Source organism: Aquarana catesbeiana, linkage group LG03 (assembly GCF_042186555.1).
Source record: "Aquarana catesbeiana isolate 2022-GZ linkage group LG03, ASM4218655v1, whole genome shotgun sequence".
Lineage (NCBI taxonomy): Eukaryota > Metazoa > Chordata > Amphibia > Anura > Ranidae > Aquarana > Aquarana catesbeiana.
In genome coordinates this window covers 128,035,688-128,061,349 of record NC_133326.1, presented here as the reverse complement: position 1 = coordinate 128,061,349, position 25,662 = coordinate 128,035,688, and the positions used below count along the sequence as shown (strand labels likewise).

The following is a 25,662-nucleotide window of genomic DNA, read 5'->3' as shown; positions in this document are numbered from 1 at the left end:
AAGTTATTGGATTATTTCTGTGTATTGTGTAAATAGCTGTGGGACTAGAAGTGTTCCACTGTTCCCATTCAAGATCCTCTGTAGAAAATAATCCTTGAATTATTTACTATATCTATGTTTCCATCAGGTGGAATTAATATGCTCCTACAAAATTTATTGGGGAAATTGTCTACATGGTGTACATTGTAAGTGGTGGTGTCTTAGATCTGGCCAGCGGGAGTCAGTTCAGAAACCGCATTAAAAACTGGCACTAGTGCCTGCTTTTCCCAGTAGACAAAGTCTGGACACATAAGACATCGGTAAAAAAAAAAAAGTGCAGGTTTTTGTGTATTTAAATAAAACAAAAACACATTCTCTTTAAAACCGAAGGTACCAGTACGTCTTACTTTTATTTTTTTTAAAAAGTTTATTCCTCATTTTAGGATAGTAGATAGAGCCATAAAATCATTTATTGCCACCTGCAGTAAAGCATGGGGACATACAAGATAATATAACTGGAAAAGTTATGGTGAGGTGGGTTAAAGGCAACCAGAAAGTACTCCTGTGTGTGTTCTTAAAGAGTAAGTGCGCTTTTTATCCCTTTGCCCTGATCTAAAAGATCCCACCATCCCCCATCTACAGCTGTATAATTGCCAAGATCCAGCGGCTGTAGCCTGCTTTGTTTACATCCAGTGGTGAAAGGCTCTCTCCTGGCCACACCTGCTATTGCAGTCCTATAGACGTCTAATGAGGCCATCCCCTAACCACAAGACAAAGATAGACTAGCCCTATAGAAGTCTATTAGGGTTGTACTGCACAGGCGAAGCCAGAAGAGGGAGCCTTTCATTGCTGGATGAGCAAACAATAGAGGCCATGGAGAGTGTGGGATCGTTTAAGTCAGGGCGAAGGGGCAAAAATAAATAAAGTACTTTATCTTGAAAGTGCACTAATTGTTTAAAAAGCAGAAAGAATCTGCATACCACCAAAAATCCATCACACAACCCAATCTCTTAGAGACATGTATTCCAGCCGTTTTGGACTTATATGGGAACTGTTCTGGATGCACTATTGGCCTAAGAGGAAAAGGGGTAAAAAAAAATAAAAAAAAAAACACACTTTTACTCCTGATAGCAGTCATTGATATCAACTTTCTGGGCGTGGACTTGAACCAGTTTTTTTTTTACATAATATATTAAGACAACAGGCCTTAATGAATACCTAGGTTTATGCAAGAATCTAAAATATTCAGTCACACATTTTATTAAACATATAGTGATATTTATAAAATGATGTGTATTTACCCCTTTATTTGACTTTAAAGTGGAACTGTGGTGTGCAAGCAGGAAGAGTTTTAATTGCAGTCACATACTATGCAATACTAAATAAAGGCTTCTTCCTCAATCCTTTTTACACTGTACTCTACACTGCGCTGCACAGCTCGATATACAATCCCAGCATTTTCTGGCTGCCATGATTAACTCCTGTACTTGAGGTCATCTGACACCATCCGAAAACCCCAAAACAGCATGAAGTTGGGGAGATGTCAGTGCCAGCAGGGGAACTTGTGGATATTGCAATGCAATATATTACTCTTTCAGGATGAAAATTCTTGTTCATGGCCCATTGTGACTGGTTTTCTTTTGGATAGAATGGAGAAGGATCGGATCCAATATAAATTTTTTTATTGGATCTGCATCCCCATCGGGACACTTTCCCCTCAGGTCTTACCTTGGTTACACTACAAGTATAAATTGATCACAGATATGGCAACAATGACACACTGCATGCTTTGCCTCAATTTACACATTGGAAGTAGTTCAAAGAACAACAATAAGACTGGTATTCACACTTAGAACTGGCATGAGTCAAGATATCTACAATTGCTAGTTTAACCAAAATCTGTGGAAATATGCTGCTTGGTATCCTCATCCCTTGCTGGTCAAATGGCACAGGTGAACTGTTAAACAGTTTAGGAGAAACCTCAGGCAGCCACCGCCCCGCCCAAATTTTGTTTCTATCCCATTTCATCTCTTATGCTGGATTGTCTGTAATAAATCTACTAACATGCCCAGCAAATCCAGCATAAATCTGTAATGACCTGCCACTCCATGCCTGTTCCCATGCCTCTTCTGGCTTCTTGCTGCCAACCCCCTGATGACACACTGACTGGTCCTTCCTCCTCTAGCACTATAGACCTCAGCTGATGCCTGTGTGGATATCCCAGGAGGCTGCAGGACCAGCCGGCTGTCATTCTAGGCAAGGCAAGAAAGGTGCAGAGGATGGGGTGTACCAAAAAGAGTAAAGGATGGCAGGGGAATACAATGGGGAAAAAGGAGTATTTTAGATTAAAGGTTTTTATTTATGGCACAACATGTAGTTACACAATGATACAAAAACAAACTACTCTGACTACCAAATGTAGGTTGGTAATAATTATCTATGTTGTATAGTGGAATACATACAAGTACTATGTGCAAAGAGTTTCTCATAAAACCCAATCTAATAAAACAAGAATTTCTGCAGTGGAGCCCTGTCTTACTTCTACAATAAATTTAAAGATAACACATAGGGGGAAAAGACTTACCTTAAATAAATCTGCCACTAAACCATAATCTGACACCTGGAAAATTGGAGCCTCTGGATCCTTATTTATGGCAACAATAGTCTGCAGATTGAAAACACATCATCTAAGGTGTAACATCATCTTTCACATTATACAAAAAAATTGGGCTAACTTTACTGTTTAGGTTTTTTTTAATTCATGAAAGTGTCTTTTTACCCAAAAAAGTGCTTTGAAAGACCTCTGCGCAAATACAGTGTGACATACAATTTTTGCAATGATCACCATTTTATTCTCTAGGATATATATATATATATATATATATATATATATATATATATATATATATATATATATATATATATATATATATATATATATATATATATAATGTTTGGGGGTTCAAAGTAATTTTCTAGCAAAAAATATGAATTTTAACTTGTAAGCAACAAATGTCAGAAATAGGCTTAGGCATGAAAGAGTAACATACTTATGGACCTTTCCAGTTCCCTGAACAACAGTCCCAGTTTCTCATGTGGCCCCTTGAAAAAATTAATAATGGCCCGCCCTGGGACATAGGAAAAGCATCCAGGGGAGTGTCCTAAAAAGATTTGCCTGTTTCCAATCACCTAACTATACCAGCCTATAACCCAGGGCCTATTAAAATTAAGCCTGTGTCCTGCAACGTACGATTAAGATCTAAACATACAGGGCAGACAAGATGTCATTTAGACTATACATTTTTACCTTGCTGTCCTTCATTCCAGCCAAGTGCTGGATAGCGCCTGAGATGCCGACCGCAATGTACAGCTCCTGCAATTAACACAGCAGAGTTGATAACTTGGATAAGATTAAGCAACAAATCTTAGATTGCTATCTTTGTATATGAAAAAAAAAATTCTAAAACAGAAAAATCATATAAACAAAGGGAAATAAAAATAAAGTCATTATGAAGGATGGTGCTTGAAAGTTCATTCCCACATCAGTGTTCGAGGCAAAGTATCAGCACAGGGTGTATGGTATCTCTACCAACAAAAATATAGAAAACGACAAGTAGGGTATGTTCTTTTTAAAACCCATTACCACCAAGACACTTTTCTGTGGTGGTACATTGCTGCTTGGGAGTACTTTGCATAAAGAGGTGCGATAGGCATTTTACCTGCAAAGATGCCTTTTCAGTGAACCAAAACTACATGTGTGCATCCTTTCATTAAATATAGACTTGCTAATCTTCAAGGGGTAATGTATCGCTAAACACCCCCCAAAAAAATGTATTATATTGCAGCTTAACAATCCTTAGATATGGTGGCTGCTTTAGTTTTCTTTTTCACCTGGTAATCCTGCGAATAATACACTTCCTGTCTATATTATCATATTTACTTGTTTTAAACTAATTTTGGTTTCCAGGTCTAGGCAAATTATGTCATACATCCCAGGAGTCTATAACGGAGGGGGGGGGGGGGGTTCTAATCTAAGCACAACCTCCTGCATGCCTGAGCTAAGGGCAGATGGATTCAAGGAAGTAAATGCCACATGAATCATCTGCTCTTACTTCAGATAGCCATGACCAGAAATGCTAGGGGGTGTTTTTCAAAGTGATTTCTTAGCAAAATAAAACATGGGGACATGGATATGACACAGCTGTTCCTATATTTTAGACATAAAATATTTTTTGTTCATGTAATGTGAAAGATTATTATAACAGCTGTATTGAACAGAAGTGCTTTTATATTGTATGTAATATCGCATACACAAAGTGTAATTCCAGGCAAACAGCTAAACAGTTTAATTACGTAGAGGTTTACTTGCAAAGAAATGGTAACTGTGTAAGACGATCGAGTCAAGATTTTGGAATGTGTACAGCTCTACCTCACCTTTTTGACAGGCTCACTTTAGATCAGCAGGAAGATGCTCCAGGAACAGTAAGAGTGTCAGTGAGGCAAATCACATAATACAACTATTCAGTATATAAAAGTCCCTTCTAATGCTCTCAGCCAAAATTCCTCACTGTAATCTGACTTCCTGTTAGAGGGTGGCTACGTTTATTCTTCATGGTCCTACTGCATGTGGGGATGTGGCCACCCTCTCTTGCTCACTCCCGAGATAGACTAGGGACTATGGGACTTGTAGAGTGCCAATAGTACACATGACTGCAACCAACGTTCAGTGCTTGCTCCAAACAAATGAAAGTGAGCGGGAAAAGGAGAGGTTGCTAAAAGGATGCAAACAAAAACAGTAAGAAACAATAGAAGAATAGAACAGGGTCATTAGGTAGTAGATGTGTATGGATTATTTTTGAAGAATAAATATATTGTTCAGTGTCCCTATTCAATTTCTATCGGGGCTTTCTCTAAGCCCCCGTTCACACCGGAGCAACCTGTTATGCGATTTGACAGTTCCGAATCCCATGATAAGTCGCACCCCATTGTTGGCAATAGAACCATTCAACTTGCTGCGACTTTGAAAAAGATTCCTTGCTTCTGGCCACCAGACATTGCATTGCCAAACTATGGAAATCACAATCCGTCCCATTCATTACTGACATAATAAAACTCACCAAACACATTCCAGCTATGAATTATGCTTTGCTCGCTTACAAGGAGGATTTGAGTCCGCCAACAAATTATGGTCCCCATGGTCTACCTGGTATGCCCAAACCAATGTAATCGTGTAGAGATGTTCTTGTATTTCGAGCACCCCCATAGATAATACAGCTTTAGAGTTTGATACTCCCTTATTGAGTTTAACAGCTACCATTGTTCTAACTCTTTAGTTTTTTTTTTTTTTTTTGTTTGATTCAACAACAAGCAGAGATATTTCTCGGCATGGCTGTACCTGCCCTTGTCCCCGGAACATAGTTAGTTCCCATTGGGGTGTATGGGGGAGAGGGTGGCAGTACCCCACGCCTGGGAAGATTAGCAGATGAGGCAAATAATTTTGTATTCTCCACAAGCGATATATAATTATTACTACCAGATGATAATGTTGTGATAATGGATCCACTTACTCATAAAGCTGTACTCTATGATTCGTATTTCTACGTACGCTTGATTGGTTATCTAAAGATCACAGTATATATGTTTAACTGTACACCTATGTTCTTATTATTTCTTTAATAGGCAATGGACCTTGCCTTATCTGAATGTTTGTGATTCTTTAATGTTATGTAATAAAAATCATTGAAATGAAAAAGATTCCTGCACTACTTTTTGCCGATTTCATTGCGACTTGTATAGACTCCTGTTAAATGAAGTCACAATTAAATCAAAGGTGCAAATTGCACTGATCTGCAGCTTTGAAGTCGCGCTGAAGTAGCACAATTTCCAAGCCGCACCAGTGTGAACCAGGGCTAGAAGGCAGGATTTCTGTGATCAAACCAGAATTAGGTTTTACCCAGGCTACTCATACTCATGCCAAGTATATGCTAAAAAATCTAGCACAGGTCAGATATAAGGACGAATTACATGCAAGTTCTGCACAGATGTATTTAGGTGGAGCGGCGGTAGGAGAGGAGCATAAAACTTTAAGTAGATGGGATGGATATCAGGTGGGAGTGATTTTTACTTTCTTATTAAGCCCTTAAAAAGCTCTGGGCTGACAGCCTCTTTCATCCCAAATTATCCAGCTCAGCCTTTAACTGCAGGAGAACAACATTCGCAAATTGATTCGCAAGTCCTATGGGGCCGCCGGGAAAAACATTAGATTGCTGTAAAATATTCATATGTCAGTGCATTTAGCTGAAAGCAGTTGACGTGCTGCTCCCTGGGGGTTAAACATAAAAGCAATTTGGCCAGGATGTTCTGGATCCCCCTTTAATCCCTATTAACTCCTGTGTGGCTAACAGTGCAAGATGCGGACACATTAAAAACAAGCCAACATATACCTTCAAACAAGCCTCATTAGTGTTGTGCATGTACATCTGAGAAATGCACCAGATATTCTTCACTTTACCAGCAAAATTTTATATAAAATACATAATAAATCATATAATCTAGGTTATAATTTAAAGCAAAAAATATTTTTTCTTCTATGGATAGGGAGGATGCTGTTGGCCTCTGCCATAATGAGCCTCATTGACTGCAATAAATAAGAACTTTTTTTATTGCCTCATAGCAACCAGTTGAGCTCAACCTCGCACCAGAAAATTACAGTTGAATCCTTGGTTGCTATGGGCAACACACCCAGCACTTACTACAGACATCTGTATACTTAGGGGTTGATTTACTAAGATAGAGAGCAGTGAGGTATTTGTCAATTTCTCTAAGCTGTATGAACCTGGAAGTGCTCATTTCTGAGCACTTCTGGGGTCAGAGCTGTCCACATCCAGGGTCAGCAGCTAGGTAAGCAACCTTGATCTGCATCGCCTGAGAACAGAGGAGGCATCGGGGGTCTAATGGACCCCTAATGGTTATACAAAGGGAAACTGTCACTGACTCTGTTCTATCTCCATGGGGCTTGCCATCCCCCTTGTGAGAATAATAAAAAGGTAAAAAATAAATATATAAATAATTATTTCAAATATATTTAAAAAATCCTCTTCCACATACACAAATACCTAGTTAAGATGCACATACATATATAAAAGGTGTTTGTGTGATGCTTTAAGTATTGCTCACTTGCCAGAGGTAGAGCAATAATTTTTGTCATTATGTTTAACTGCTTCAGATCCGGGCCGTTGTAAAATGACAACAACAGCGCGGATCTAAATTGCCGGGACGACGTCTATTGACGTCGTCCCGTGCATGAGCGGCCTGCGCGCCCCCTGCAGGGCGCGCGCAGCGCGCTCGGTGATCAGCGAGTCTATGAGACTCGCCTGATCACAGATCAGAGTAAGGGGTTGGTCCCGACCCCTTACCACATGATCAGCTGTCAGCCAATGACAGCTGATCATGTGATGTAAACAGAGCCGGTAATCGGCTATTTTTCCTCCTCGCGCTGACAGCGCGAGGAGGAAAAAAAAAACCCGATCACCGGCGGCCGTGATCGGGACATCAGTCCCGATCACGGCGATCTTCTGACACAAGGCAATAGGCAGCAGTGCTGCCTACCAGTGCCCACCAGCGTCACCCATCAGTGCCCACAGTGCCAACAATCAGCGCCACCCATCAGTGCCCACAGTGCCAACAATCAGCGCCACCCATCCGTGCCCACAGTGCTACCCATCAGTGCCCACAGTGCCACCCATCAGTGCCACCCATCAGTGCCCACAGTGCCACCCATCAGTGCCACCCATCAACACCCACATCAGTGCAACCTATCAGTGCCCATCAGTGTCACCTACCAGTGCCCATCAGTGCCACCCATCAGTGCCCCCCCATCAGTGGTACCTATCCGTGCCACCCATCCGTGCCACCCATCCGTGCCACCCATCCGTGCCACCCATCCGTGCCACCCATCCGTGCCACCCATCCGTGCCACCCATCCGTGCCACCCATCCGTGGCCATCAGTGCCGCCTTATCTGTCCCCATCAGTGCCGCCTTATCTGTCCCCATCAGTGCCGCCTTAACTGTGCCTATCGGTGCCACCTTAACTGTGCCCATCAGTGCCGCCTTATCTGTGCCTATCCGTGCCCATCAGTGCAGCCTATCAGTGCCCACCATTGCCACCTCATCAGCGCATATCAATGAAGGAGAAAAATTACCTGTTTGCAAAATTTTATAACAAACTATTAAACATGATTTTTTTTTTTTTTCAAAAATTTCCATCTTTTTTTGTTTGTTTAGCAAAAAATAAAAATCCCAGATGTGATCAAATACCACCAAAAGAAAGCTCTATTTGTGGGAAAAAAATGATAAAAATTTCATTTGGGTACAGTGTTGTATGACCGCGCAATTGTCATTCAAAGTGTGACAGCGCTGAAAGCTCAAAATTGGTCTGGGCAGGAGGGGGGTTGAAGTGCCCAGTAAGCAAGTTGTTAAATCAAAAGTGAATGAGGGACTTTTGTCAGGCACTTCAGTTCCAGAGCCAATTTTTTGCACACATGTTGTGGCATTTTCAAAACCCATATATTGGTAAAAAAATTACACTAAAGTTAATTTTAATGCACACAAACATAATAATATTTAACACAATTTTTTTGGTTAAAAATACAAAATATATGAGGTTGTGCTATGTAAACAATTGACACCCCATATCAAGTCTTAAAATTGCGTGCACCAGTGAAACTGACTAATTTCAGTACCCAAAATTGTCCATAGGGGATGAAAAGCCCCTACAGGTCCTCAGCTTGGAGTTAAATGTGAATAATGGGCCTAGAATTATTACTCTCACTCCAGCATTTTCTGATATATATACACTACCGTTCAAAAGTTTGGGGTCACCCAAACAATTTTGTGTTTTCCATGAAAAGTCACACTTATTCACCACCATACGTTGTGAAATGAATAGAAAATAGAGTCAAGACATTGACAAGGTTAGAAATAATGATTTGTATTTGAAATAACATTGTTTTTACATCAAACTTTGCTTTCATCAAAGAATCCTCCTTTTGCAGCAATTACAGCATTGCACACCTTTGGCATTCTAGCTGTTAATTTATTTAGGTAAGCTGGAGAAATTGCACCCCACGCTTCTAGAAGCAGCTCCCATAAGTTGGATTGGTTGGATGGGCACTTCTGGCGTACCATACGGTCAAGCTGCTCCCACAACAGCTCAATGGGGTTCAGATCTGGTGACTGTGCTGGCCACTCCATTACCGATAGAATACCAGCTGCCTGCTTCTGCTGTAAATAGTTCTTGCACAATTTGGAGGTGTGTTTAGGGTCATTGTCCTGTTGTAGGATGAAATTGGCTCCAATCAAGCGCTGTCCACTGGGTATGGCATGGCGTTGCAAAATGGAGTGATAGCCTTCCTTATTCAGAATCCCTTTTACCCTGTACAAAGCTCCCACCTTACCAGCACCAAAGCAACCCCAGACCATCACATTACCTCCACCATGCTTAACAGATGGCGTCAGGCATTCTTCCAGCATCTTTTCATTTGTTCTGCGTCTCACAAACGTTCTTCTTTGTGATCCAAACACCTCAAACTTGGATTCATCCGTCCACAACACTTTGTTCCAGTCTTCCTCTGTCCAATGTCTGTGTTCTTTTACCCATCTTAATCTTTTTCTTTTATTGGCCAGTCTCAGATATGGCTTTTTCTTTGCCACTCTGCCCTGAAGCCCAAAATCCCGCAGCCGCCTCTTCACTGTAGATGTTGACACTGGTGTTTTGCGGGTACTATTTAATGAAGATGCCAGTTGGGGACCTGTGAGGCGTCTGTTTCTCAAACTAGAGACTCTAATGTGCTTATCTTCTTGCTTAGTTGTGCAACGCGGCCTCCCACTTCTTTTTCTACTCTGGTTAGAGCCTGTTTGTGCTGTCCTCTGAAGGGAGTAGTACACACCGTTGTAGGAAATCTTCAATTTCTTTGCAATTTCTCGCATGGAATAGCCTTCATTTCTAAGAACAAGAATAGACTGTCGAGTTTCAGATGAAAGTTCTCTTTTTCTGGCCATTTTGAGCGTTTAATTGACCCCACAAATGTGATGCTCCAGAAACTCAATCTGCTCACAGGAAGGTCAGTTTTGTAGCTTCTGGAAGGAGCTAGACTGTTTTTAGATGTGTGAACATGATTGCACAAGGGTTTGCTAATCATCAATTAGCCTCCTGAGCCAATGAGCAAACACATTGTACCATTAGAACACTGGAGTGATAGTTGCTGGAAATGGGCCTCTATACACCTATGTAGATATTGCACCAAAAACTAGACATTTGCAGTTAGAATAGTCATTTACCACATTAGCAATGTATAGAGTATATTTGTTTAAAGTTAGGACTAGTTTAAAGTTAGCTTCATTTAAAAGTACAGTGCTTTTCCTTCAAAAATAAGGACATTTCAATGTGACCCCAAACTTTTGAACGGTAGTGTATATATATGTGCAGGGCAATTGCTGTTTTCGTACATAAGCACCCCAACGCGTGTGTATATGTGTGTGTGTGTATATATATATATATATATATATATATATATATATATATATATATATATATATATAGGGGTGTGGGCTTTAAACTTTGGTTGTGGAAGCTGCCTGAATCTCTTTAATCTGAAAGCCGCCAGTCAGCTTTACAGGAGTACACGGTTCCAGCCGTTATAGTAGCAGCCGTGAGTGTGTTTAAAAGCCCTTCATTCTAGAGCGGTTTTAAAAATGTTGAGACTCAAGTGGTTACACTTATTTAAAACTTGACTGAGTCAAGAACCCTCTACACAAGCTGCAACTACTAGATGCATGGAGTATTCTGCATCCCAATACAAAGGACGACTTGTACTACTTGCAGCTCACAATTCCTACTCCAGATTGGACTTTATTCTTGTTATTCATTACCACTTCCCCTGAGCACATTATTATGGCTGACACACCTGTTAGAGTCACAGCAATAGTTAACCATGGCCTAAAACACCACAACTGACAGCTAAACAAGGCGCTCCTTACTCATTCCATATTTTTAGAATGCCCGAGTTTAAATTTGCTTCTGTTCTTCAGTTAAAAAGGACAAAGTCTCAGTGTCCCACCCAGTATTGTGGGAGGCTCTTAACCGCTTCAGCCCCGGAAGATTTTACCCCCTTCCTGACCAGAGCATTTTTTGCGATTCGGCACTGCGTCGCTTTAACTGACAATTGCGCGGTCGTGCGACGTGGCTCCCAAACAAAATTGACGTCCTTTTTCCCACAAATAGAGCTCTTTTGGTGGTATTTGATTGCCTCTGCGATTATTTTTGTGCTATAAACAAAATAAGAGCGACAATTTTGAAAAAAAGCATTATTTTTTACATTTTACTATAAATATCCCCCAAAAATATATATAAAAAAAAAATTTTTTCCTCAGTTTAGGCCGATCGTATTCTTCTACATATTTTTGGTAATTAAAAATCGCAATAAGCGTTTATTGATTGGTTTGCGCAAAAGTTATAGCGTTTACTAAATAGGGGATAGTTTTATGGCATTTTTATTAATGATTTTTTTTTTTTTTTTTACTAGTAATGGCGGCGATCAGCGGTTTTTATTGTAACTGCGACATTATGGCGGACATTTTTGGTCCATTGTCATTTATACAGCGATCGGTGCAATTTAAAATGCACTGATTACTGTGTAAATGACACTGGCAGTGAAGGGGTTAACCACTAGGGGGCGGGGAGGGGTTAAGTGTGTCCTAGGGGAGTGATTACTAACTGTAGGGGGATGGACTAGCAGTGTCATTACTCTGATCACAGCTCCCGATGACAGGGAGCGGTGATCAGTGACACTTGTCACTAGGCAGAACGGGCAGATGCTGTTTACATTAGCATCTCCCCGTTCGTCCTCTCCGTGAGGTGATCGCGGGTATCCCCGTGGCGATCGAGTCCGTGGGACCCGCGACCCGACTCACGGAGCTCCCGGCCGGCGCGCGCACTGCCAGCGGCGCGCACACAATGGCGCGGCGGGGGATTTACGTGGACGTACAGGTACGCCCATTTTCCCAGCTGTGCTATTCTGCCGACGTACATCGGCGTGCGCCGGTCGGGAACCAGTTAAAGGGTTTTTTTTTTTTTAAATAACACACATATCATACTTACCTCCACTGTGCAATTCGTTTTGCACAGTGTGGTCAGACCATCGTCTTCTGGGGTCCCCCAACAGCGCTCGCGGCTCCTCCTCACATCAGTAAACCCCCTAGGAGAAGCTCTGGCCCTGGGGGTTACCTTGCAGGCGCGCTCCCAAGTCCAGAATTTGCATCCATAGACACAGAATGCCGGCCCCGCTCCAGGCGCCTGTGTCATTGGATTTGATTGACAGCAGCGGGAGCCAATGGCTGCTCTGCTATCAATCTTTTCCAATCAAGAGCCGAGAACCCCGGGCAGAGAGGAAGGGCGCGTCTCCGCTGAGGGAACGAATGGGCTCAGGTGAGTAAAAAGGGGGGGGGGGGAGATATCTGGGGGTCGGTCAGTGTCAGAAGTTTTTTCACCTTAATGCATAGGATGCATTAGGGTGAAAGAACACGAGGGTTTACAACCCCTTTAAAGCCCACAACCCTGTGGCAAATTGTGCCAAACTAAAATGCTAATTGACAGTGAACAATGCTTTACTAGTATTGCTCACCTGAATACTTTGCATAAGTTAACTTAAAGTGACTACAATCTATTTTTTTTTTTCCTATAAAAAACAAAAAAAAACAAACGTGTTATACTTACCTGCTCTGTTGCAGTGAATTTGCACAGAGCAGCCCGGATCCTCCTCTTCTCGGGTCCCTCTTCTGTGATCCTGGTCCCTGTTCAGTGCCCCCACAGCAAGCAGCTTGCTGAGTCACAGCTCCCCGTGTCCATTGAGACGCCGAGCCCCGGCCTAGCCCTGCCCCCTCTCTCCCCTGATTGGCTAGTTTACTTTGATTGACAGCAGCGGGAGCCAAATGACAGTGCTGCTGTGTCTCAGCCAATCAGGTAGGCGAATCTGGGACGGCTGAGAAACTCGTGGACATCACTGGACAGAGATGGGGCTTAGGTAAGTATTAGGGGGGCTGCTGCACACTTAATGCATTCTATGCTTTAAGATAAAGCATAGAATGCATTAAGTTAAAAAAAACTCCTGCCTTTACAATCCCTTTAAGAAATTGCTTCACTCAAAAACAAAGAGAATATGCCATAAAATGGACCAAAATTAAGAGTTCTTTAACACTATGTTGAACTTGTACTTTATATAGTGATCCTTTGTAAGTGTAGATGACTATGTGGTAGAATAGTTGGATCTCTTGGTTTTTGTCATTGATGTTTTGATATGCTCCACCTGCCTTGTGTGCCTCTCTTACTCTTTGACATAACGATATGCCTACAATTTGTGTATTTCTTGGAAAAACTCCTAACATATTGAAACAGAAATCCTAAATGTCAACCCAACACTAGGCAGGCAGGTGTTTTATACACATTGTAGATTCCTGCGCAGAAAAAATCTACACGCGATACCAGTGTTGTAGTGTGAACAAGGCACATAGAGAACCATTGTTTTCTTTGTGCCCTTGCAGAAGGCATGCAGAAAAACTCACATCACTGCAGTGTGGTGTGGTGTGAACTAAGGTCCCTTTCACACTGCCGCGACTTAAAAGTTGCGCAATTTCGCGGCTGCGATTTCAGGGACCTCAACCCGCATCAAAGTAATACAGGGACTACTTTGAAGTTACACAGATATGAATAGTACTCATTGGAAATCACGGAGTATGACTTGTCCTGTGACTTTGCAGTCCCAAGTCGCACAAGTGTGAAAGGGGCCCAAGTAATTTACCCAACCTACATGTTTTGTACATAAAAAAAAAAAAGGCATCATGTTCGGTTCCTCTCTCCCCTCTCTCCATCCATGCTCAGCCATCCACACTCAGCAATACTCATGCTCATCCCATCCATACTCAGCCATACCCAGCCATCCACATTTATGGCTCAACCATGCTCAGCCATCCCCATCCACGGCTCATGCATCCCCACTCAAGCTCATCCATGCCACTACAGTGCCTCACAAAAGCTTAATTGGTAGTCAAATTAGATTTGAGAAATGTATGCCCCTAGAATACCTTATGGTGCTCCCTGCATGTTGGGCCTCTGTATGTGGCCAGGCTGTAGAAAAGTCTCCCGCATGTGGTATCACCATACTCAGGAGGAGTAGGAGAATGTATTTTGGGGTGTAATTTTTGGTATGTACATGCTATGTGTTAAAAATATTGTATAAATGGACAACTTTGTGTAAAAAAAATGCGTTTTCATTTTCTTTCCACATTTTCCAAAAACTTGTAGAAAAAAATGACACGTTCAAAAGACTCATTATGCCTCATAGATTATACGTTGGGGTGTTAGCTTTCCAAAATTGGGTCATTTTTTAGGCATTTCCATTGTCCTGGTGCTCCAGGGCCTTCAAAAGTGCAAGAGGTAGTCAGGAAATGATATGTGTAATTTATGCTCCTAGAACGCTTGATGGTGCTCCCTGCATGTTGGACCTCTCTATGTGGCCACGCTGTGTAAAAGTCTCACACATGTGGTATCACCATACTCAGGAGAAGTAGCAGAATGTGTTTTGGGGTGTAATTTGTGGTATGCATATGCTGTGTGTGAGAAATAACCTGCTAATATGACAATTTTGTGGAGAAAAAAAAAAAAAAAAAAACACAAAAAAAAATCTTGATTTTGCAAATAATTGTGGGAAAAAGTACAACTTCAAAAAAACTCACCATGCCTCTTACTAAATACATTGGAATGTCTACTTTCCAAAAAGGGGTCATTTGGGGAGTATTTGTACTTTCCTGGCTTGTTAGCGTCTCAAGAAATGAGATGGGCCGTCAGTACTTCAGGTGTGATCAATTTTCAGAGATTGGCGCCATAGCTTGTGGACTCTAACTTTCACAGAGACCAAACAAAAAGTGATACTTCTTCAACCCTTCTATATATTGCCCATTTTTACGAAAAATATGTAGCAGTATAAATTTTGGCCAAAATTTATGCAGAAAAAAAATGGGATTTTGTACTCACCGTAAAATTAATTTCTCTGAGTTCATCGACGGACACAGCGTCTCCTTAATTTTGACCATTGGATTACATCGCCTCTGCAGGAGTAGGACTAGGCAGAACAAAAAGCACCTGGCTACGCCCATGGGCTGTCCTCAGTCAGTATATAACCCCCGTCCTGCTCTAGGTATTCAGTTTAGTAGCAAGCAGTAATAGAAGTATCAAAAACTCCATAGGTGGGTGAGAGCTGTGTCCGTCGATTAACTCAGAGAAATGGATTTTACGGTGACTACAAAAATCCCATTTCCTCTTTCGTTCATCGACGGACACAACGCCTCCTTAATCTTGACCATTGGGACATCCAAAAGCAGTGCCAAAGAAAAATGAGGGGTGGGCAAAATAACCTAAGGCTAAACACAAGAGCTCATCTGAAACAAAAAATGTTTAAAGAAAAACACCCAAAACCTTGCGGCCAAAAGAAGCATCCGCAGATGCAAAAAAATCTACTTTATAGAATTTAGTGAAGGTATGCACTGACGACCAAGTGGCCACCCTGCAAACCTGCTATACTGACGCTTGATGACAGAAGGCCCAAGAAGTACTAAGCGCCCGAGTAGAATGCACCGTGACAGGGAAAGGAGGAACCCGACCCTTAATAGAATAGGCCTGAGTCACAGTCTGTCTGATCATCTGGAGATGGTAGCTGGAGGAGCGGCAAGCCCTTTCCTTGGTCCTTGTGTAACCAAAAAAAAAAAAGTGAGTCTGACCTCCGGAAGGACTCAGTGGATTCCAGATACACCCAAATCGCATGAACCACATCCAAGATATGCAAAGCAAATTCCTTGGGATGAGCCGGCTTGGGACACAAGAACGGCAACACAATGTCCTCATTCAAATGGAAGTCAGAGACAACCTTTGGCAAAAATGACGGACAGGGACAAAGAACCACTATTATTTGTGGAGTAGTAAATATTGACAACGACAGGATAATGCTGCAAACTCCGAAACCATGCGGGCCAAGGTAATAGCCACCAGGAATGCCATCTTCTGGGACAACGTAGGTAAGGGAATCTCCCGAATGTTTCTGGAGAACCAATAGTTTAAATCCCATGGCAGCAAAACAGACCGTACCAGCGGAGCCACATGCCGGACTCCTTGAATGAAGGTATGAACTAAAGAATGAGTGGCTAGGGGTCGCTGAAAGAAGACTGCTAAGGCAGACACCTGACCCTTGATGGTGCTCAAAGCCAACTTCTGCTCAAACGCCCTGTTGAAGAAAAGAAGATCCAAGCCACAGAAAAGGATCGAGGATGAACGCTAATCCACTCACACCAAGAAATGTACGCTTTCCACGTACGAGATGGAATATCTTACTAGGTATCAACTTCCTCACCTTCACCATAGTTGGTATCACTGATCCCGACAGACCTCTATCTCTCAGTACGTGACTTTCAATGGCTAGGCCATTAAAACCAGTTACTGTAAAGCAGGATGGAAGCTCAGCCCTTGGTACAACTGGTCCTCTTTTAGAGGTAGCTTCCAAGGGACGTTTACGGCCACCGGAAGACTTTTGCCCTCGGTCCTTCGCAGGCACCGCTGAAGAGGAAGGCGTGGGCCCCCGCAGTGACACTAGGTCGACTGCGGCGTCTACCAGAGGAACTTGTGAGATTGCCACGAGCCTCAGTTATTTCCCGTTGAACTGAACCTGCTGAAGGGGCCAACGTTTAAGAAGAAAAGCTACTAACCTGGTCAGCATTCACTCCAGAGTCAGACCCAGGTAGGCCAATTTCCTGGACAGGGCTAGAGGGGACCTTGGGTAGTTTGAACATCACCCGAACCTTTACAGGAATTATACCCACACAAGGAGACACAGGGCCCCTCGAAGTGGACAAGCTCTGTCCCCCTTCTTTGGTACCCCCAAAAGGTTCAATTCGTGGACCCCCTTGACACTCACGAAGGAGGCCCATGAATCTGGAAACCAGCAAAGATGTCCCCCCACCCCAGCAATGGGTGAGGGTAGACCTTCATGCTGAAGAAGTCTTGTCAGTGGATCCGGAGAAGCCTGCTCTAGGCTTACCAGACCAAGATTGCGTGGAACTTCCTGGGGAAGACTTGAGAGATCTGTTTTGTTTATCTGCCGTCCCAGGAGCGGGGAAGAATTTCTTATGGGCTGAGAAGGAAGGCCCCCATCTGCAACGAGGCTCCTTGCCTTTCCTAGATTGAGGCAGGAAGGTACTCTTTCCCCCTGTGACACCCTTAATGATGTCATCCAGGGTAGCCCCAAACAGGTGGTCGCCTTGAAAGAGCAGATCAATTAAAGCTTTTTTAGAGGCTTGGTCTGCCGACCAATGCTCAAGCCACAGCACACGTCTAATCACTACCGCTGAAACAGAAAGCTTGGACAGCACCAGGAGCTGCATCCAAGGCTTCACCACAAATATACTGTAGCCCATGGACCAACTGGTCCGCTAAATCAACATAAGCAGCAGGAACCTCCTCACTACCCAGACCCTGGCGCAAAAGCTCGGCCCATTCAGTTAGGGTCTGTGACACCAGGGCCGAGGCCAAGACTGGACGCAATGCCGACCCAGCCATAGTAAACATGCTGCTCACCACAGCCTCTGCTCAGCCTGGTCCTTAAAGGACGGGGATTCCTCTACTGGGATCATGGTTGCTTTATTCAACCTGGAAATAGGAGGTAAATAGAACTAGGAAAGGAGGGACCAAATATAGAAACACCACATCCCAAATGTTGAGACAAATGAAGAAAATGGGCTTTGAGGTAACCAACCTCGGAACTTTGATGGTGTTTATATCTTAAATCTCAATTCATCAAGGGTTTGAATAAAATAAAAAATGTTTATTTATTAAACATTAAAAAAAAAAAAAAATCACAGAACATAATTTAATACAGACAGTTTTTTCATCATAAAATTCAGTAATGTTTCGCAAAAGATACCACTTTTCTCAACATGTTTTGCTCATTGGAGCTTCCTCAGGAGATTTGTCATGTGGCATCATATTAGACCAGACTGATAATCAAGTATGTATATCACTCAGGAATGGAATCAGTGAAATATATATCCTATGGGTTGCTTTCCTCAAGAGATGGGTCTTCAAAAAGTGTTTGCAGAAATATACAAAGATGATCAATATGTGGAGTCCATTCTAGAAATGTTAAATCAATATTTATCCATAAATCACATCCGCAGTGAAGCCTGGAAAAATTCACTCAAGAGCGGAATGAACAGAGTGGAAAAATTGCAAAGTGCTCAGTGCATATAGGGCTAGCATCCAAGGCAAGCCAGGTCTCGGGGTGTATATCAGGTGCAGAACCTGATAGTAAATGAGGAGCAATTACTATAGCTGCCGGCTATTGAACGAGCCAGATGGGTGGTATACCTCTCTTCCCCGTCAGCCTTTCAATTGCTCCTCAATTACTATCAGGTTCTGCACCTGATATACACCCCGAGACCTGGCTTGCCTTGGATGCTAGCCCTATATGCACTGAGCACTTTGCAATTTTTCCACTCTGTTCATTCCGCTCGAGTGAATTTTTCCAGGCCAGACCAAGATGTGATGTTATCAGACCAGCCAAAAATAGCCGCTGGCCGTTTGACATGCTGAAGCATGCTGCCAGGATCCTCTCTGTGCCTTCCACATTGCTGCACCCTCTGCAAGGGGACCCCCTTCCAAAAAGGTACTGTACCACCAGGCAGGGTGAACATTTAAGGGGACACCACTGTGCCCTCTGTACTGGGACCCCCAAACTGCACACTACCTCACACTGCACACACAAACACAGCAGGGCATGCACCAAGGGGTCTCCGCTGCACCCTCTGCACTGGACCCCCCCCATCCTGCCAGGGCAGGACACACACCACCCAGAAGGGAAATGGCAGGGGAGACCCCCAGGGGTCTTTGCTGCCTGCCCTGGGACTCCCACCAATCCGTGGGGGGGGGGGGCCCAGTTTAACCAGGGGACTTTAGGATGGGAGGAGGGATCCTGCAGGCAGGTCCGACCACCCCTGGAGGGTACCCGCGTCCACCCCAAACCGCACAAAGTTGGAAAGGGGGAACTGTACTTACCGATCCATGGTGCAGGTGACCCTCCAGACAGAACTCCTTGCCACCGAAGTGGAGGCTGTCGGCCAAGGGACCGCTGCTACTCAGACCAGAGCCTGTTCGTATGCGACCCTGCGAGACGTTTAACTGGCGGGCCAGCCTCTGTCCGTTGAGGCTATGTCGTGGCCGACCTAGTGCGTAGCTGCGGTCTGCACGTGCTCGCTGGCTGGACTGGGGAGACCACTGGATCTAGATTATCCAGCCCGGCAATTGATTACAGATCACCCAGGAGAAAATGCATGGAAAAAGGAGACAAAAAGTTAAATTTGCTAGGACCAAAAGATCCCAGCAAGGCGCTAGGTCCTGACCAGACAGAAAAAACTGAATACCTAGAGCAGGGAGGGGGGTTGTATACTGACTGAGGACAGCCCATGGGCGTAGCCAGGTATTTTTTGTTCTGCCTGGTCCTACTCCTGTAGAGGTGATATAACCCAATGGTCAAGATTAAGGAGGCGCTGTGTCCATCGATGAACGAAAGAGAAATGACTAATTTGCAAAATATTATAACAGAAAGAAGAAAAATGCATTTTTTTTAACAGAATTTTCAGTCTTTTTTCTTTATAGCGCAAAAAATAAAAAATCCAGCATAATTAAATACCACCAAAAGAAATCTCTATTTGTCTGAAAAAAAGGACAAAAATTTCACATAGGTACAGTGTTGCATGACTGAGTAATTGTCATTCAAAATTTGAGAGCACCGAAGCTGAAAATTGGTCTGGTTAGGAAGGGGGTTTAAGTGCCCAGTCGGCCAGTTGTTAAAGTCAGTATGTCATTATCCAATGGTACTAATAGCTCAAACAGCATGCTGCAGTTTTTGTGCACTACACAATAAGTCCAGGTTATATGGAAGCACAAGCAACAACATAACTTAGCCGGTTTGGCAGATGTTGGTAAAAAGGCATTTATTTTTGCTGGGGTATTCGCTCCAACATGTCATAACCATCACAGCAATATTCATATAAAAAAAGTATACTTAAAGCAGTTACCAATTCTTAGATGTGATGGCTGCATTCGTTTTATTTTTCGGCTTTAGGTGATCCTGTCAGTAAGTCTGTTGTTTTTCAAAAGAACAAACTATCCTGCAGATGCCGCTGTTAGAGTGTTGACACAAACCATTTTTTTACGGACAGGGATGCTTACGATGGTCAGCTTTTATTTATATAAACCTTTATCCCAAAAGAAGAAAAAAACGGCTGTTGTAACTGCGTATAAAGTGTGAGCTGGAGTTTGGCTTCAATCTGTACTAGCAGATTTGGATACACTAACTCTCCGCCTCCCCCCAGATTGATGATGCTGCTCTCCAAAGGCGTTTCTATGCTCCTTCAGCCAAAGTGTAGCCACCCTAATACAGGAGGTTTGTTCCTGACCAGATCAGGTGAAAACAGAGAGGAAAAAGAAAACTAATACAGTCACCATATGATTGGTAAGATGCAATATATTACATTTTTGGTTTGGGCTTAATAGCGCTTTAAACACTTCCCTACTAGGCACTTTTACCCCTTTCCTGCCCAGGCCAATTTTCAGCTTTCAGTGCTGTCACACTTTGAATGACAATTGCTTGGTCATACAACACTGTACCTAAATAACATTTTTTTATCATTTTTTTTCACAAAAATAGAGCTTTCTTTTGGTGGTATTTTATCACCAATGAGATTTTTAATTTTTGCTAAAGAGAAAAAAAGACTGAAAATTTTGAAAAATATAAAAAAATTCATAGCTTGATATAAAATTTGGCAAACAGGTAATAATTCTCCTTCACTGATGTGCGCTGATGAGGCAGCACTGATTGGCAGCAATGGTGGGCATTGTTAGGACTGCCCCGATAATCAGGACACTAATAATTAGTGCCCTATCAGTGTCGATGTCCCTTTTAACAGAAGCCAGTTGTCTTCTCTCTTCTCACTGTCAGCGTGAGGAAAGAAAATGCGATAGGTGGCTTGTGTTTACATTAGGGTTGCACCGATACTAGTATCAGTATCGGTGCCAATACCGAGTATTTGCACAAGTATCAGTACTCGTGCAAACAGACCAATACCTGAAACCAATACTTTCAGGCTCGGTTCTTTGAGCTGTCAGTGGGGATGAACAAGTGTTCCTCTGTTTTAACCCCATATTAACCCTTAATTTACTCTAATCAGCCTTAACTCCCTATTCTCCACCATTTAATGATTATTTTCCCGCTTTTATTTAATAAATAATTAAAACTTTTTTTTGTTTGCTTTGTTCGTGAATATTTTCACACATATATATTAACATATATTTACACATTTCACATTAAATAGGCGCACAATTAAAAAACAAAATCAATTTATTTCATTTGTAAATGACTTTTCAATGCTTTGTACCATTGCTGACAGCTGAAGTGTAAACAAAACAGTTGTGGTAGGTATCAGTAATTGGTATTGGCGAGTACTAAAAAAAAAAAATGTATCGTTACTCGTAGTAAAAAAAATGGTATCGGTGCATCCCTAGTTTACATCCATGATCAGCTGTCATTGGACAAAGTTGATCACGTGGTAAAGGGCCTCTGTAATTGGCCCTATACCCCGATCTGTAATCAGCTGAGTTAGAAGGACTCGGCGATCACAGAGCGTGCCGCCCACGCTCTGAGAGGAACACCTTACAAAGCGAGGGAACCCCAGCGTGTCACCAGAACTAGTGTCCCTTTTGGAAGATATACTTCATATTCCCATCACACACATTCCTGGATGAGCTCACGGATGTGGGTGCTTTTGGAAGATCTCCCCTCTATTACTGTTCTGATAACAACCCAAAATTTGGGATTTTTGTTTAATTTCACCTTCAGTGAAAATAGTAAACCAGACAAAGGGTGAATCTCCCCCAATGGAGGCACGGGTAGAAAAAAAATATTCTAATCCCTCTCCATTCTGTCCAAAACTAAAAAAAGGTTTTGCCTTTAGTTATACTGCACAGTTATTTTTAAGTCTTTATTTTTTATAAGGAAGATGTCAGGTACCATAGAATAGCCACACTGGGTATTCTCATGTATACTACAGCATTTTGAAATGCTGATGCCTTCTGAGACAAAGATAATGATAACGCTATAATGTTTGTCAGTGTGAGACCAATGCATAAATATATGGCATGGGGGACAGCACACATTTATTAGTGTATAAAAGTCAACAGGCCCTTAAAGAAAACCTGTCATGAAATAAAATAGGTGGCTGCCATCACTGTACTCCTTCTGGTCTTGATAGGTTCCAAGTCAATGACCCAAAACAAATTGGCGTAAGTAAATGAGAACTCGTTGACAAACAGTATGGAAAGACCAGAAGGCAATCAAGCCCTGCTATAATATACCCCAAACCTATTTTTTGGTAGATGTTTTTAACATGGAGAATCCAGTGTGATTGCTGTGAAGCCATGCATTATTAAATTATTTTTCATGTTCTACCTTTGGAGTCCAAGCCTGAATGAGGTCAGCCAGAATAAATGAAAGCTCCTATATTCATCAACAATACTTATATTTACATAAAATATAGTACTCACCGGTGCTACAATTTTTCCTGTCTGCCCCACCTGCATATCATTGGGGACAAATCCAGCATCTACAGCAGCACGAGAGGCACCCACTACAAAAGAGAAGACGGTTGGCATAACTATCACAATATTTTTCTCACTTTTAAAAAGGCCCTGTAGCACAAACTGTTCAGGAAGGGTTTTGCATATGTATTACCAACCATGGAATTTGCTGCATTTTATAGTGTTAAGCTGGCCATACATTATATAACTTTCATATTCAATTTCCTTTAGGTTTACCTTCAACTATATAGTGCAAGGGCCAGCCTGATTGAATACAAATTGAAATGTTTAAGTTTGACCTCTTATTATATGGTTTTTGTAAGTCTGAAGGAAAATTGTATAATGTATGGCCAGCCTTAGGACCTGGAATTTAAAAAAAATGTTTAATTGGGATTTTCTGTCACCTACAAAATTACAATATATGACACAATGTCAAAAAAAAAAAAAAATCCCTCTATAAAGGTCTCTTGCACACCGCTGCCTAAAAACACAGGTCATTTTTTTTTACTGATGTAAACACACAGACCATTGTTTTCAATGTGCCTGTACACACAGGTGCGTAAACATGTTGCATATACAGTGGCTTGCGAAAGTATTCGGCCCCCTTGAACTTTTCAACCTTTTGCCACATTTCAGGCTTCAAACATAAAGATATAAAATTTAAATTTTTTGTGAAGAATCACCAACAAGTGGGACACAATTGTGAAGTGGAACGAAATCTATTGGATATTTTAAACTTTTTTAGCAATTAAAAAACTGAAAAGTGGTGCGTGCAAAATTATTCGGCCCCTTTACTTTCAGTGCAGCAAACTCACTCCAGAAGTTCAGTGAGGATCTCTGAATGATCCAATGTTGTCCTAAATGACTGATGGTGATAAATAGAATCCACCTGTGTGTAATCAAGTCTCTGTATAAATGCACCTGCTCTGTGATAGTCTCAGGGTTCTGTTGAAAGCGCAGAGAGCATCATGAAGACCAAGGAACACACCAGGCAGGTCCGTAATACTGTTGTGGAGAAGTTTAAAGCCAGATTTGGATACAAAAAGATTTCCCAAGCTTTAAACATCCCAAGGAGCACTGTGCAAGCGATCATTTTGAAATGGAAGGAGTATCAGAACACTGTAAATCTACCAAGACCTGGCTGTCCCTCTAAACTTTCAGCTCAGACAAGGAGAAGACTGATCAGAGATGCAGCCAAGAGGCCCATGATCACTCTGGATGAACTGCAGAGAACTACAGCTGAGGTGGGAGAGTCTGTCCATAGGACAACAATCAGTCGTACACTGCACAAATCTGGCCTTTATGGAAGTGTGGCAAGAAGAAAGCCATTTCTCAAAGATATCCATAAAAAGTCTCATCTAAAGTTTGCCACAAGCCACCTGGGAGACACACCAAACATGTGGAAGAAGGTGCTCTGGTCCGATGAAACCAAAATCGAACTTTTTGGCCACAATGCAAAACGATATGTTTGGCGTAAAAGCAACACAGCTCATCACACTCAACACACCATCCCCACTGTCAAACATGGTGGTGGCAGCATCATGGTTTGGGCCTGCTTTTCTTCAGCAGGGACAGGGAAGATGGTTAAAATTGAGGGGAAGATGGATGCAGCCAAATACAGGACCATTCTGGATGAAAACCTGTTGGAGTCTGCAAAAGACCTGAAACTGGGACAGAGATTAATCTTCCAACAAGACAATGATCCCAAACATACAGCAAAATCTACAAAGGAATGGTTCACAAATAAACGTATCCAGGTGTTAGAATGGCCAAGTCAAAGTCCAGACCTGAATCCAATCGAGAATCTGTGGAAAGAGCTGAAAACTGCTGTTCACAAACGCTCTCCATCCAACCTCACTGAGCTCGAGCTGTTTTGCAAGGAAGAATGGGCAAGAATTTCAGTCTCTCAATGTGCAAAACTGATAGAGACATACCCCAAGCAACTTGCAGCTGTAATCGCAGCAAAAGGTGGCTCTACAAAGTATTAACGCAAGGGGGCCGAATAATTTTGCACGCCCCACTTTTCATTTTTTTATTAGTTAAAAAAGTTTCAAAAATCCAAAAGATTTTGTTCCACTTCACAATTGTGTCCCACTTGTTGGTGATTCTTCACAAAAAATAAAAATTTTATATCTTTATGTTTGAAGCCTGAAATGTGGCAAAAGGTTGAAAAGTTCAAGGGGGCCGAATACTTTCGCAAGCCACTGTAGATCTGTAAAAAAATAAAAATAAAATAAATCTGCGTTGCTGGTCAGCATTTTTACACAAATACAAACATGCATCATACTCCCTTGATTAAAATAAAGCGTAAAACATTTTTACTGGTGTGTAGGTGTACAAACAAATATGAACAAGTGCTTTACAGTCCATCCTCACATTTTTTTCCTGCCAATATCTGATGCTCACACATCTGTACAGTGTGCAAGTATCCTAATGATAAAGACTAGATGCAACCTATTACTTTTAGCAGTCACAAAGCTTGATAAATGAGATGCACCAACATGCAACTCGTGTCACATGATCTCTAAAAAAAATCCCACACATTTCTGGAAACCAACAGAACTTAAAACAGAATCCTGAAAACCAAGCAGCTATCAAAACAATTTTGGGTAAACAATTCTCTTCACAACTTGTCCCCCATATCACGGAACTATATAACAACGCTGCCTCCTCTTCTAAATTTCCAATTGATTACTTGAATGCATTAATAGTTACGATACCGAAGCCAGGGAAGGAAACCAACACCCCCAAAAATTTCAGACCAATATCCCTTCTAAATCTTGTTTTAAAAATTTATGCCAAGACCATAGCTACACGTTTACTAGACATCATACCCACCCTTATACATAGGGACCAGACTGGTTTCACCAAGGGTAGACAAGCTCCAGATGCCACCAGAAGAATGATAAATTTGAGACCACCGGAACGCCTTCTCTGCTCCTATCTTTGGATG

At 42.1% G+C, this 25,662-nt stretch overlaps 1 protein-coding gene across 1 annotated transcript in view; it reads right to left on the bottom strand.

Moving 5' to 3' along the window:
• ETFA (electron transfer flavoprotein subunit alpha) overlaps positions 1-25,662 on the bottom strand; it is a 65,697-nt gene that overhangs the window by 591 nt on the left and 39,444 nt on the right. Inside the window, exons 9-11 of the mRNA XM_073619208.1 lie at positions 22,677-22,759; positions 3,287-3,352; positions 2,564-2,644 (exon numbers count right to left, since the gene is read on the bottom strand). Of these exons, the coding sequence (XP_073475309.1) occupies positions 2,564-2,644; positions 3,287-3,352; positions 22,677-22,759 (230 nt within the window). The remainder of the gene's footprint in view (positions 1-2,563; positions 2,645-3,286; positions 3,353-22,676; positions 22,760-25,662) is intronic.